The 13,628-nt window shown below is 45.0% G+C and overlaps 1 protein-coding gene across 1 annotated transcript; it reads right to left on the reverse strand.

The window, feature by feature from the left end:
* Nucleotides 1-1,158: 1,158 nt before the first annotated feature.
* On the reverse strand, nucleotides 1,159-13,384 carry CCNG2 (cyclin G2). Its single transcript, XM_048509517.1, has 8 exons — nucleotides 13,064-13,384; nucleotides 9,960-10,088; nucleotides 8,684-8,821; nucleotides 7,213-7,463; nucleotides 6,549-6,627; nucleotides 6,363-6,461; nucleotides 4,880-5,085; nucleotides 1,159-2,617 (listed from the first exon to the last, which is right to left on the reverse strand). The coding sequence occupies exons 2-8, from the start codon at nucleotides 10,086-10,088 to the stop codon at nucleotides 2,497-2,499; spliced, it is 1,023 nt and encodes a 340-aa protein (XP_048365474.1). The 5' UTR covers nucleotides 13,064-13,384; the 3' UTR covers nucleotides 1,159-2,496.
* Between the last annotated feature and the right edge of the window lie 244 nt (nucleotides 13,385-13,628).

Below are 13,628 nucleotides of genomic sequence, written 5' to 3' on the forward strand. Positions count from 1 at the left end.
ACAGCTAAACTGTCACATAGGAGATGGTCATACAGATGTCCCAATCACTACTATTTTCCAGGGACTGTCACAATTTTCTGACTCGGAACTTATATGAGTGAAGCAGGGCTCGTGGACAACAGGTTTCTGCCCTGTTCTTTCCCACCGCAGTTTGCCTTTGGAGAATGGACTCCTGGGAACAGCATGAGGGCCTGCAGTGGAAGTGAAGCACACACAAACAGAAAATGTAGGGGCTTTCCCCACTTACCATTTGCTGCGCGCTTCTCTGGGAAAGTAGCGCAGGGTCCAGCGGCACTCCCCACTTGCAAGGGCGGCAACCACGCAGCCGCCCCGACGCTGCCGCTCTCCCGCCCCTTCAGCGCGCGTCATTTTTGGCGCTGAAGGAACGGCACCTTCTGACCACGGGGCAGTGGGAAATGCAACCCCGCAGCAGAAGTCACTCGTGCCGGGAGCGCGCTGGGAGTAGCGCGCCTCAAATGGTAAGTGGGGAAAGCCCCATAGTTAGGATGCAAACATGTCATTGCAACCTTCCATCCATTTTTGTTTCCTGCACACTGAGAGGATGCATTCAGATTTCAGTCCACTGAGTTTTTAGAAGTTCTGGAGAAAGGAGATATATCTTCACTCCAGCACGTGTTCACTTACACCAAGGCCTGGTTTTCAGATGGTGACCCCATAAAGTTGGACTAGAGCAACCCACACTGCCTGCCTTCCATTTTAAATGGAACATTTATTTTGTGTTGCATAAGGGAAAGTGGAACTTTTCTATGAGGGTGAATGGAGAGCAGTATGCAAGAAAGTTCCTGCTGGTTGAGTTGTGTAGACAAATCTAGGACTTTACTCATTAGGATGCAATTCACTATGAAAGATTTTTCAAGCCGTCCGGGGTACAAGCACAAATTAGGAATTGCCTCAGACTGCTGTATTGTATTTGTCTTACAGTAAAAGTTAGCTGTCATAAATCTCTTGCAGAACCCAGTAAAGGATGTTTAGTTCTACCCCTGTAGAAAACTATAAAGACCTGGGAAAGGATTTCTGAATTAAGCTTGTTCTGACCCCAAGATGTATGCATCGATTTCCAGAACCACAGAAAGCTTCATTCTGCAATGAGCCCAGTCGCTTTGGGAATCTTTCCTGAAGCCACAGCAGACTCCGATAGGAAATGCATTTGGTTTTATTGAATTGAAGCAGAGATCCAGGTTATCATTGAGAGAAAATAGCTTCCGGAAAACATCTTTTGACATTCAGGCTCGCAGTACCAAAAAAAGCAAGCCGTCAATATACAGTATTTATATCATATACAAGATACAATAAATTAATAGCTACATGCAACATAGCTATAGAAAGTTACATACACACTGTAAAAATACAGTATTTCAGCTTATTTTGCTTTTTCAATTTTTATACAAGTTTTAATTTACATTTTTACATATTTTTTGTAAACTTTTTCTTCCTTTATAAAAATCAGAGCACGCACCACACGTCATGACCATTCACGTCGGCACTTCCACCTACACAAACAGCTACAGAATTTGAGGCCACAACCCTAATTTCTGTTGCCCCTTCATTTCTACCATATCATTGCTAATTACGTCATCATACTACGCAGTACATTTTCTTCTGTTGCTCACTTTGCATATATATTTTAAAATACTAAGTAATGCAAACATAAAATCTGTGCTTTAAGAAAAAAAATTGCAAGCAATTAAGTGTCATCACAACCACTTTTATCAACTTCACATTTCACCAACACTTCCGCATAATCGATTGCTTTTCTGCTAACAGATTTCACTTAAACATGCAAATGCGTTACGGACTCGCTTATGACAATGGAAAAAATATGGAAATAAGCTACAGGAGTTAGTAGTTAAAGGGAACGTAGAATTTACATTGAATGCCAATCTTTCTAATTCCATAGCAATGCTTTTGAATGTTAACACTACAAATTTCTAAGAAAACGTGAAGATGTTAGAGCAGAGCTTCACAAATTAATACTAATACTAGCACATATTAACCACCTGTTCTCTGGTTTATACTCCTCCCTAAATAAGCTTACTGAAATTGGATAAACCTTTTTTTTTAAAAAAAAAAACCTTTTTCTTAAAAAGAACGCACAACTAAAGTTTTGGTTAAGTACTTCAGTCCCAGATGAAATAAAGCACCTACTTCTTTGCAGTTTAGCCGACCCCCAAAGCCGCTCACTCAGATTTAACCTCGTAAGTCCAGGTTTCCAATTCAGCCAGGCGTGCCAGCACATTTATAGCCATTGTGTAAATTAGTAAGAGGCAGCATGCTCCTAATGCTTCGTCTCGCTGAAGCCTCGCTTGATCAATGAGATCTACCGTGCTACTTTTGAGTTTTACTGCCACACTAAAGGGAACGTACACTACACAGTTTGGGTACTTAGTGAGAATTCCTGCCAATGTTCAGAATGCGCGTAACTACTTATTGTTGAGAGTACTACCAAACGTTAACAGCCCCATGCAGCACATCAATTCAAAAGAGAGCCTTCCTCTTGGCTTTGGGCTTGAGGTCGAAGAAGAAAGTGCTTTCCAGGTCCCGCGGGGAACTGCTGAGGCTGTCTTCTCCACAGCTCATGTCTTCGCAGGAGTCCTCACTAGATGGGGTGGGAGTAAGGGGTAATAAACCATGGATCAGTCAAGGCAATGCATTCATTCAGACAGTTAATACGCACAAGGGTGTTTTTTTTAAATTGGTTATTCAGAAACTGATGAAAGGGCTCAATTCAAGATACCTGGGATATGATAAAATCTACTTTTCTTAAGGACAGCTGACATTCACAATACAGTATAAGTGCTTTCAAGTACTAAACACCACATTCTTGAATTCCTAAGGGTTGCTAAAAGGGGGACAATTCCCACCAAGCTCAATAAAAATTAGGTGATAACAAGCTCAAGTTCTCACCATAAGACAGAGATTAAGGCAAAATGATATAGCTTTCAGAGTACTACATTAAGAGTAAATTAGTGAAGTATACCAAGAGGTTTAGTTTTATTATACCTTGCCTTTCAGCCTGGCTCAAAGCAAGACACAGATCATTATCAAAGCATTGATTAAATCAAATAAAACCCCAAATACCCCTGCCGCCAAAGATTGCCTGTCGTGTGGGAGCCAGGTCACGTAGGGTTTTAAAGGTCATAACCAGCACCTCGAATTGAACTGAAACAAAACGGCAGCCAGCATAGATGGTTGGTTCTAAATGGTCAACGAATGTTCTTGTCAGCTAGCCCTTAACTATTATCAGGCTGCTGCATTCCAAACTAACTGCAGTTTCTGGTTGTCTTTGAGGCCAGCTCAGCGTAGAGCATATTATATTAACCCAACGGCAATGTTGCAAAAGCATGGATTGTTTTGGCCTGACTGGCCCAATCTAAGGAAGGAGAGAGCTGCTATTAGACCATCTTGTCCACTGTGCAAACTGCTTCCCAAATGCAAAACTGGGTCCTTGAGTATACCCAGTCTTATGACCTTGTCCTTTTCTTGATGCAATTATTGCCCAAGATTTAATAAAGATGCTAGGGACCATCAAAAGTCTAGTCACTTTGCATGAAAAAAAAGTGCAAAGCCCAGGAGAGCACTTTTGGCAATTGTCTCAAAGCTCAGTCTTTCATTCCACGAGCCAACTCTGGCTGCCCCAAATGCCAATAAAGCAGAGCATGGCAGGCTACATCAGACAGCAAGGCTGCGCCAAATCTACTAAAAATGGTATCATGAGAATCATTTCTTCAAAACATGTTCTGCTAGGTCTGAAAACTACATTCTGTAGACTCCTTAGGTTCGGGATGCCAAAGTGTTTGCAGGCATCATCACACTATAAGCGAAGCTGTCTTCACTTGTAAATATAAAGAGGATTATATACTTACTTCCGCGTCTACTCTCATAACTCCTACTTGCCTGGAGCTAATTTAAAAAAGCTAAAAAGGACCCTTGGCATTTCAATCTGTTTTCAAAGTCAGTAAGAGACTATGAAATTTCTACAGGCAGACCTTTATGTGTGGGAAGACTTTTTTAATCAGCAGCTGCTAGACATTTAGTCCATGGTTTACAGTTATGCCAACTGATTCACAACAGCATGTAGTTATGGCCACCACTCACTGCAGACAACACACAACATACCAAGCAGCTTTTAAAGCCATATTTTGCTACTGGGTTGATGCACCTAGAAACAAATGTGCATTGTGTAAAATGTGATAGGTGCTTTCACGTACTGATCACCTGTGTCGTTCATTCAGATGAGCTGATGTTTCCCAGTGACTGCTCCCAATAATTGTAAAAAGGGAACTGATCAACACAGGGTGATTCTCTCCTGAACTACTGGTCAACTGCTGGTTGACTAGAATCCGAGTCCAGTTTTCTTTTGGAAGAACCTTTGGCACAGCAATTGCTGATCTGAACAACGGTGTTCTTAAGTATCAGCAAGATCATAACACAGATAAATAATGCCCAACTGTTTATAGGTTTCGAGTATGAACTGTCGCTTGGTAAAACTGGCACATCAGAAGACAGTAGGAGATTCTAGCAAGACTGGCTAGCTCATACGCATATAACGGTCTTCATTCCAAGTCAGCCCATTGGTCTTTCAAGAGCAGTATTGTCCGCTCTGACCGATCGCAGTTCTTCAAGGTCTCAGGTGTTTCATATTACCTATCTGACAGTTTTAACTAAAGAAGCTGGGGACTGAACCCGGGACCTTTTGCACGATAAACAGATGCTCCGCTCCTGAGCCACAGCCACTCTTTGTTGAGACCTCGGCATTAAGACGCCCTTAATCTTGTGCTATGTTGTCACTTGATAGGAGCAGTACCCAAGATGCTGTCTCAGTGGTTTAACTGCCATTTCTTGTGCCATTGGGACCTACCTCTCACTTTCATCAAAGCATCCAGCCTCAGGGATGGTGGGCAATTCAGGAACACTGTAATAGCTGTTTTGAAGATTTTGGGCGGTACGTCTTGAAACAATCCAGACTAGCTTCTTGTGATCTGGCTTGCAGCATGCCGGAGAAGAGTAGTCCGCTAAGCATTTTGAGACCAGCTCTCTCCAATAAAGCAAGTCGCTGTCGCTTATCTTGAACAAAGAAACAAACAAACAAAATTTATAGTTACATTACAGTTTCTCAAAAGAATCCAGGACAGCTATAATCCTTGACGCACTGAGCATCAATGGTGCACAGGATTGAGTCGTAGAAGCAAATACACTAATTTCATAGATCAAGTAAGGCTGTAAAGGACTGTAGTCCAGGTGATATGCTGAACAGGTAAGTATAGGTTCAGGGTAAAATAAAGCCCCAGATCTTGTTAGCCAAAACTAGCTCAATTTTGTCAGACTTCAGAGGAGAAGGAGGCTCATCCCCAGTTAGTACTTGGATGGGAGACCACCAAGGAAGTCAGGGTCCTTTGCAAAGGCAGGCAATGGCAAGTCACTCATGCTCATCTCTGGCCTGGAAGACCCTACAAGGGCTGCTACAAAGTGCTGGCACTTTCTGCCACCACCAGAATGTCACTTGTGCTCACTGTTCTTGCCACGGCTTATTTGCTGATTCTCACATACCGGTCACCAAATCAAACACTGAGTTAGTAGAAATCTTTAAAAATCTTCTGCAACTAATACTTGATTTTTGTAGGCAAGTGAGTATTTTCATAAAGATATTGACTACCCATTTGTAAAGATACTACCCATTTCCTAAAGATACTGACTACCCATTTGTAATTCATTCTATCCTGCTTTTCTCCCTAGTTGGGACTCAAAGCAGATTTGGAACACCATACTCCCCTCTTCTATTTTTTCTCACAACAATCTACCGAGGCAGGCCAGGGTGAGTTTGTAACAAAGCCACCCAGAGGCTTCCTGAGTAGAAGGAGGGACTTCAACCCAAGTCCTTGTCTGCCACTCCATCTGCTACACCACACTGGCTCTCAGTTTCAGAGTGTGGCCAGATGTTTATCTTTAAGCTGCTTTAGCAAGGTCGCAGGAAACATTGCGGACAATTACACAGCCTCCGCTGTCAAATACATTGCTACAGGTAGGAGTTGCTCAGAAGCAACAGTTAGAATGCATTTCCTGCCTGACGCCTCATTGCTGCAATGTCCATCTCTTCCTCACAATCCCCACATGACACACAATGGGGTGAGACTACTTCCTTCATTTCACTTTCCAGAGAGATGTTATTTCATTTTTTTTTAAAATCTAGTTTGCCTTATGGCATTAAGACATCTGCTTTTCAATGTGGAAGCTTTCCTTCAAGAGCCTCTCCATCATTTCCAAAGGAGCATTCCATTACACCAAGAGGATCCCAGGTCCCAAGGGGGGTGGGGGTGGGGGGAAGACAGTCAATTTTTTTTAACCTTTGAATGCTTTTGAACACGCAGAACAATCTCAAACAGTTCGATGGATTTCAAAGTCTGCACTTCCAGAGTGAGAAGGCACAAGGCCAAGATGGATGGCTGAAAACACATGAACACACATTTAGTTCAGTTACTCCTGACTGTACTGCAATTCTTAACTACCGAACAGGCATCCCGTTGACTTACTTTTGCTTTTGAAAAAACTAGTCGGCAGTTACAAGCTTTGAGTTGTGCTTCCAGTTTGTCAAGATTCAACAATTCTTTCCTATAAGGGACAAGTTGAAAAAAAAAAAGTCAAGCTGGACAAAGAAACCCACATATTTAACCAGAGGTATCCCACCATGCATAAGAATGTGAAATATAATATGTCAGCCAGTACTGGAGTATCTAAAACCAGTACAAACAGTTTATTTACACATTCGATTTTTGCCTCATCCTTTTCCGTCAAGTTGGGCTGAGGGGGGCTTACAACAAAATAAAACAATTTAAAATTTCATTTAATACAAATAAAACTCTTAATTAATAACTTAATGGCTTTCTTATATATACAAAATTGGGGCCAATCAGAGAGGAGAAAGAGCCACAACTAACCCACTAACTGGGACAATGGGAAATAGAGAATAAGATTGAACAATAATCGGGGAAGGAAAAGAGGAAGGAAGGGGGGAGAAAAGCGAAGAAGAAAGAAAAATAAAAGGGGAAGGGGAAAGGGTGGTCAGCCAGATGAAAGTCATCACTGTCTCAACCACAGGCCTGGCAGAAGTCTAAATAAAGACAGTATAGGGAAAAGGTGAGAGGTTACCAGGGAGGATGGAAAATAAACAGGTAAATAAACTGATCCTGCACTTACCTTTCTGAGGTATGACACAGTACAATAGTATGGTACAAGTGCAAAAACGTTAAGGCAGTAGTAGCTTTGAAGTCAAAGTGCAGTTTTTCTGAGATTATTTTTTCCATCCGCTTCATGTCAGACACTGTGCATTTGCATTGGCTGATGCGGATCACGTCATGGAGGGAGGGAATGTTGCATTCCTCTTCAACCACTCGAGCAGCCAGTTGGAAACAACAGACTCCAATGCAAGACAAATGCTTTGGTTTCACCTAAGGAAGAGGAAATGAACATTTAAGAATGGCTATTACAGTAACAGGTAATATGTAACGGATGGGAAATGTAACAGATGATATTAACAGTCTGCACATTCATCTAGCGTTCTATGGATGTTGTTGGAATTCAGTTTTTACAGTGACTAGGACAAGGTCCTCGCATTAGAAAGTTACATTCCACTGCAGTAATAAAATAGTCTGCAGCTAACACAGGTCATAACTGTAAAGTGACCCACATTTACACCATTAATAATGGCAAAGGGCATTTACTAAAATTTCTACAGTAGATGTTTTATGAGGCCACATTTTTAACTGGGCAGAAGGATTCCTTTGATCGCATTAAAAAGGGTACGACGACAGTCAGGGTTGAGATCAAGGTACCAAGAGGTATTACTGGATTATTAAATATTACTTGTGCACACACCAATGTTTAACAAGAAGAGTTGGATTTATATCCCCCCTTTCTCTCCTGGAGGGAAACTGAAAGGGGCTTACAAACTCCTTTCCCTTCCCCCCCTCATAACAAACACCCTGTGAGGTAGGTGGGCCTGAGAGAGCTCTGAAGAACTGGGACTAGCCCAAGGTCACCCAGCTAGCACATGTTGGAGTGTACAGGCTAATCTGAATTCCCCAGATGCCTCCACAGCTCAGGCAGCAGAGTGAGGAATCAAACCCAGTTCCTCCAGAACCCTTAACCACTATGCCACTGCTGCTCCAAGATGTCCCTAATTCTGAACACAGTTTATTGTGGATTGGTTCTAGATGACCAGAAATTAATCCTCCTATTGTCTTTAACTTTAAAATTGGAATCAAAACCTGCAGGAGTGCCTAATGTGGGCACGATGGCACCCACAGACACCTTTCCTGGCACTCACCAAATCCTTTTAGAAAGTGGGCGGGGCCAGGTGGACTTTTGCCCAGCAAGGTTTCTAATTGGCTGTGCAGATTTAAAAGACATCCTGTTAAACAAAGGTTTGGTTTAAAGTGTTGAAGAGTTACTGTTATATAATCTCGCTCTGACATTTTCTAGCTGGCTCCACCTCCTGCAGCAGCCATTTTAAGAGTGGCTGCACCTCCTAATGCCATCACTTTGTGACTGTGCCCACCAACCTGTGCCAGAATTCCAAAGGTGCCCTGCAGGCTCAAAACGCCTGGGGACCCCCACTGAAGACAATTGGACACAACCAGATACAGCAATACTTTCCACTTTTAGATACCTTCATAAGCGCCAAAAATCTGTCCAGAATGTTGACAGCCAGAACAAATGTTTCCATGGCAAACCCAAAGAAGTTGGTCAGACTCCATAGATCTTCCACTTTTGCATTCCTCAGTCTTGGACACAAAGTGTTGTCATTCTGCAGCAAGAAAAACATTAAGTTCATCAGGAGGGCAGAAAGAGTCCTTCCCTTTTCCAGAAGCAAAAGAGCACTCAGCCACAAAGACCATATGAAAGCAGACAAAAGCACTGTGCTTTTGAGTGGCTCTAAAGTCATTGAAACATTGGGGCAATACCCCTCTCCCTGTCAGAGGAGGAGCAGATGCAGTCAAATATAAGGTAAGCCAACATGTTTGGATGCCTGCCTATGCATTCTAATAGAGGAGCGATGACAAGTTTTTTCCAGCGGGGAAGTGGGGTGGGCCAGGAAAACACTCTCCAGCCAAGCTGCCTGGGGGCAAGAACTACCCCCATCCTGTCCTAGTATCACCCAAGGAGCACGTCAAGAGAGAGAGTTCAGCCTCATACTGAAGAACCCAGGTGACACTACTCCTACTGGCCACTGAGGGCACTGCACAGCAAAGCACTCGGGCCCAGGCTAAAAAAACAACATGCAAAGCAGATGGCAGGCTTGCATATACGGAAATGAGAGGTGGCTCTCATTTGCTTGCTTTGTTTTTCCAGCAGGCACTTGCAGAAGAAAGCAGAAGTTGCTTATGATGCTTACGGCCTAGCTACTGCCAATACCTGACTAAAATCTGAGGAGGAGGAGGCAACATTGAGAAGCAGCCTGACTTTGGCTTTTCAAGCTCCCACACTCTAAGCTTCTTCCCTAATATTTCTTCTTTAATTTTTAAGGACCGGCAACACAACATTTGGTTTCTCAAGAGAGCGGTGGCAAGGGACAGACGGTGCACGAAACAGTCGCTAGGACGAAGAGACTGTTCGAACAGGAGCGTGTGTCTGTATCTGTGATAGAGTCATTCTGTTATCTAGTACCGAGAACTGGAACACTCCACCTGGACGCTTCATTAATTTGAACAGGATGTTACACACTTGTTAAAACTGCTCTAATTCAGATCAACAGGATTTGGCAAGGCTTAATTGGGACCCGATTGCAGCCAGTGTTGAAAGAGCCAGCACGGGCCGAACACAAGATGCTTTCCTTGCCAAACAAAGGCACTGGCGACAGAAGGCTTTTGGCCAGTTCCTCCAGATTTCGCCACGGCTGCGGCTCCACCATTAACTCCCGTGCCCAGGCACAAGCGCCTCCTCACCTCTGCAGTGCACTCGATCAGGCTCAAGCCCTTCTCCTGAGGTTGGTATTTCCATTCTTGCTCTAAATGGAACTTCAGCTGCTTGAAAAGCCAAGGGCCCATCTGTTCTTCAGCTCCGATATCCTTCATCTTAAAAGGGGGGGGGGGAAGTATGCAAATACTCTTAGATGGAGGAAAAAATAGCCACAACGGTAATCTATTTACAGCTGTAAAAGTGTACATCAATCAAAAAATCCCAAAGAATTTAAAATTCCAGTCTGCCTTAAGCTGCCACATCTAAAAAGCTAACGATTCCTGACAAGAATGTTTATGTATGTTACCTGTTCCACATGTCTAATCTAATCTTTTTACAGTGGATGTCAAAACCATAGTGAGAGCGAGAGAGGCAAGAGATATGATGAATCCTGGCTCACACTGAAAACAATGGCACTCCTCCCCCTCTTTCGCAGGGAGCATTTAATAGAGAGGCCACGGAGGGGAGGAGGGGGAGTGTGGAAGAGTAGCTGTCACGTAGGCACAGAGGCAGCAATTTCCATATACGACCAAAAAAAGGGAGGGGGGAGAAAGAGAGGCATGCCTGCGCATACAAACAATCCCCCTTGAACATATTCAGTCAAGCTGCAGCCCTGCGCACTGTTACTTCTTGGAAATGGGACCCACCAAAATCAGTGGGGTTAAATTCTGAGGAAATCTTAGGCTCGGAAAATCCATTCAGGAAGACAGCCCTAGTGGCTGTTAATGGTCTTTTGATCCTGCACATTCGCAGCCAGATTTCAGGGGTTATCACAAGGGTCTATTGCATTCCCAAAATGCAATGTTGTTCAGCCTCTGAATACCACATGCAGAGACAGTTCAGATAAGCTCAGGTGGGAGTACGTCGAGTGCCCCCCCCTTCACATTCTCATCTGTATTGGCCCTCAAAGTCGACTGGTCCCATCACCACCACCTGAGTTTGAGCCTAGATAAGCCTTTGATACATAAATAGAAATGACTAATGTAAAGAGTCCAGAAGCCTAGTTGACCATAAAGATCCCCACATATACAGGAAACAATTTACGCTGGCACAGGTCAAATCTTGAATAGCCCTCATTACACTATCTTTGGCAGCACCTCACCAATTATGACTTCCACACGACCACTGCAAAGTACCTCCCAGTGCCTTCAGTTCACCCTTTGTCTAGTCCTAGATAACGCTCCTGAAAAACTCTTTGAGAACCTTCTTCTGAACTGCGCACACCTCTCACCTTCCTCACTAGACTCGCTCCTGATTAACACGCACTCACCCATTACAAGGAATGCAATCAGTCCCTCCTTGCTCAGTAAATGGCCCCACGGCACTTCAAAACATCCATCTAATTGGCAGTCTCCACCACCCACTTTGGCCAAGGTTACCCTCCATAGAAAACCTTTCCAATCTCTAAAGAATATAACGGCACCATTATCCTGTTAGAGCAAAATAAATGAGAAGTCCAATGACATGTTAAAGACCGACATCATTTGTGTCAAAAAGAGCTTTCATGAGTCCCGGCTCATTTTACTAGAGAAATGCAGGATAGCAAATCACACTGGGAAATCTCCTGAGGCTGGGTTGGTGTCCATGACATCATGAGTTGTAAATCATGGTGTCAATGACATCATGAGTGTAATTCTCAGTTGGAGGGAGGGGAAGAGAAGTTGGTGCAGGAAGCAGCTTAAACACAAGTATTGACCAGGCCAAAGCTCATGGCTAAAGAGCAATAAAGAAGGTAGGTTCAGTGGCAGGGTATTCATTACTGAAATCGGGAGCCCAGGAAGTCCTTCACCCTCCCCACTCCCAAAAAATCTCTGTTCTCAATAAGATACCGCACGATTTTATTTCAGCATCAGATTTCATAGGCCTACGCTGGATAGAAGAAATCCTTGTTCAATTTCTAAGATGCCCCAAGATCTTATTCCAGCATCAGCTTTCATAGGCCTAAGCCGGGGGAGGGGGGAATGTTATCCTTTTAAGACGCTGCAAGACTCCTCTTTTGGTTGGGTTTTGCAGTAACAACGCTCCGTCTGAAAAAAAATATCAAATGCTCATCTTGGCCCTGCTGCCTTCCTTTATCAAGAGAACATAACAGCCCTGCCGGATCAGAGACTAGATATGGTCTCTGATCCAGTAGAGAGGTTCTTATCAGTGAGGGTCCATCTCGTCCAGCATCCCACCTCACCCAGTGACCAGCCAGTGACTGAAGTGGGTCAACAACTGGGCAGAGGTCAAGGCTTCCCCTCATGTCGCCTCCTGGCACTGGTATTTGGAGATTGACTGCCTCTGCAGGTGGAGGTTCCCTTTGTCACCACAGCTAGTAGCTACCGAAAGACCCCTCCTCCACAATTCTGCCTGATCCCTTTGCAAGTTGTCCGTCTCTGCGTCTGTTACTGCATCTTTTAACAGCAAAGTCCACTTTTAATCATTCACTGCATAGAGAAGTATTTCCTTTGTCCCGAATCCACAGCTCACCAGATTCATGGGAGGCCCTCAAGTTCCCATTTAAAGCCAGCTTGGGGGGGGGGGGGAGCCTCCTCGCCATTGTCGCAGTTGAGCCAGGGTTTATACCGTAGGGTTTAAACCAGGGGTGTCCATTCCTCGCCCTCCAGATGTTAGCAAATTACAATTCGCATCCGTTCCTGCCAGTATGGGGGGAGGGGACGGGATCAGAAATTGAATCCCACTACAGTTTAAACTAGAGGTGTCCATATTTGGAGGGCCAGGATTGGACACTTCTAGTTTAAACCGTATTAGAGTTTAATTCCTGACTGCCCCCCCCCCCCCAATTGCCAGTGCTGGCAGGAACTGATAGGAATTGTACTCCATGAACATCTGGAGGGCCAGGGTGGGACATCCCTCGTTTAAACCGTACTCGGGTTTAATTCCCGATCCCCCCCCCCCACGGCAACAAAAGACAACAGAACTGGCGAAGGGGGGGGGGACGTAGCAGGTAGCGCGACCCCACAAGCGAATAGAAACTTCTCTCGGGGTAGGGTAGGAAGAAAGGCTGGCCTCTCGGCGACCCCCTTCCCCTCTCGCCATCCTCCTCCCTCAGAGGAAGCCCCCCCCCGCCCGGAGCCCCCCCACTCACTTTAGCAGCGCCTGCAGGCCTTCCCGCGGGCAGGACGAAGGAGGACGGTCGGGGGCTGAAGAAGCAGCAGCAGCGGAGGCGGTGGCGGCGGCCGAGCCCGAGAACAACGACAACGGCGGTCCCTTTCTCCACACCAGCCCCGCATCCAGCCGCCGCCGCCGCCGCCCCTTCTTCAAGCCCCGGTCTTCCCCCGCCCGGATCCCGGAGTCAGCGCAAGCCCGGCAGCGGCACCATCGCCTCAGCTGCGGACGCCTCCGAGGGGCAGCCGAGCCAGGAGCGCCTCAGAGGCAGGTCAAAATGGAGTCGGGCCCGACCGAGAGCAACAGTCTCTCCGGCCACGCCCCCTTCGCCGCACACCCCGCCCACAAACCGCTCCTCCGTTGCTTTTGTTTTTCCTCCAGTACGGAAGGATACCAAGCCGAGTGATGCGGTCGGTTCATGGATTATTTTTTTTAAGCCTTCTCCTTTTTTTTTCTTAACGTGGGAGTATAACGTCCCACGGGTTGATTTCTCTCATGAGTCAGGACTGCATAGCCAACTTCACTTTGAGGTTTGGGGGGATTTT

This window comes from Sphaerodactylus townsendi, linkage group LG10 (genome assembly GCF_021028975.2).
Source record: "Sphaerodactylus townsendi isolate TG3544 linkage group LG10, MPM_Stown_v2.3, whole genome shotgun sequence".
NCBI lineage: Eukaryota > Metazoa > Chordata > Lepidosauria > Squamata > Sphaerodactylidae > Sphaerodactylus > Sphaerodactylus townsendi.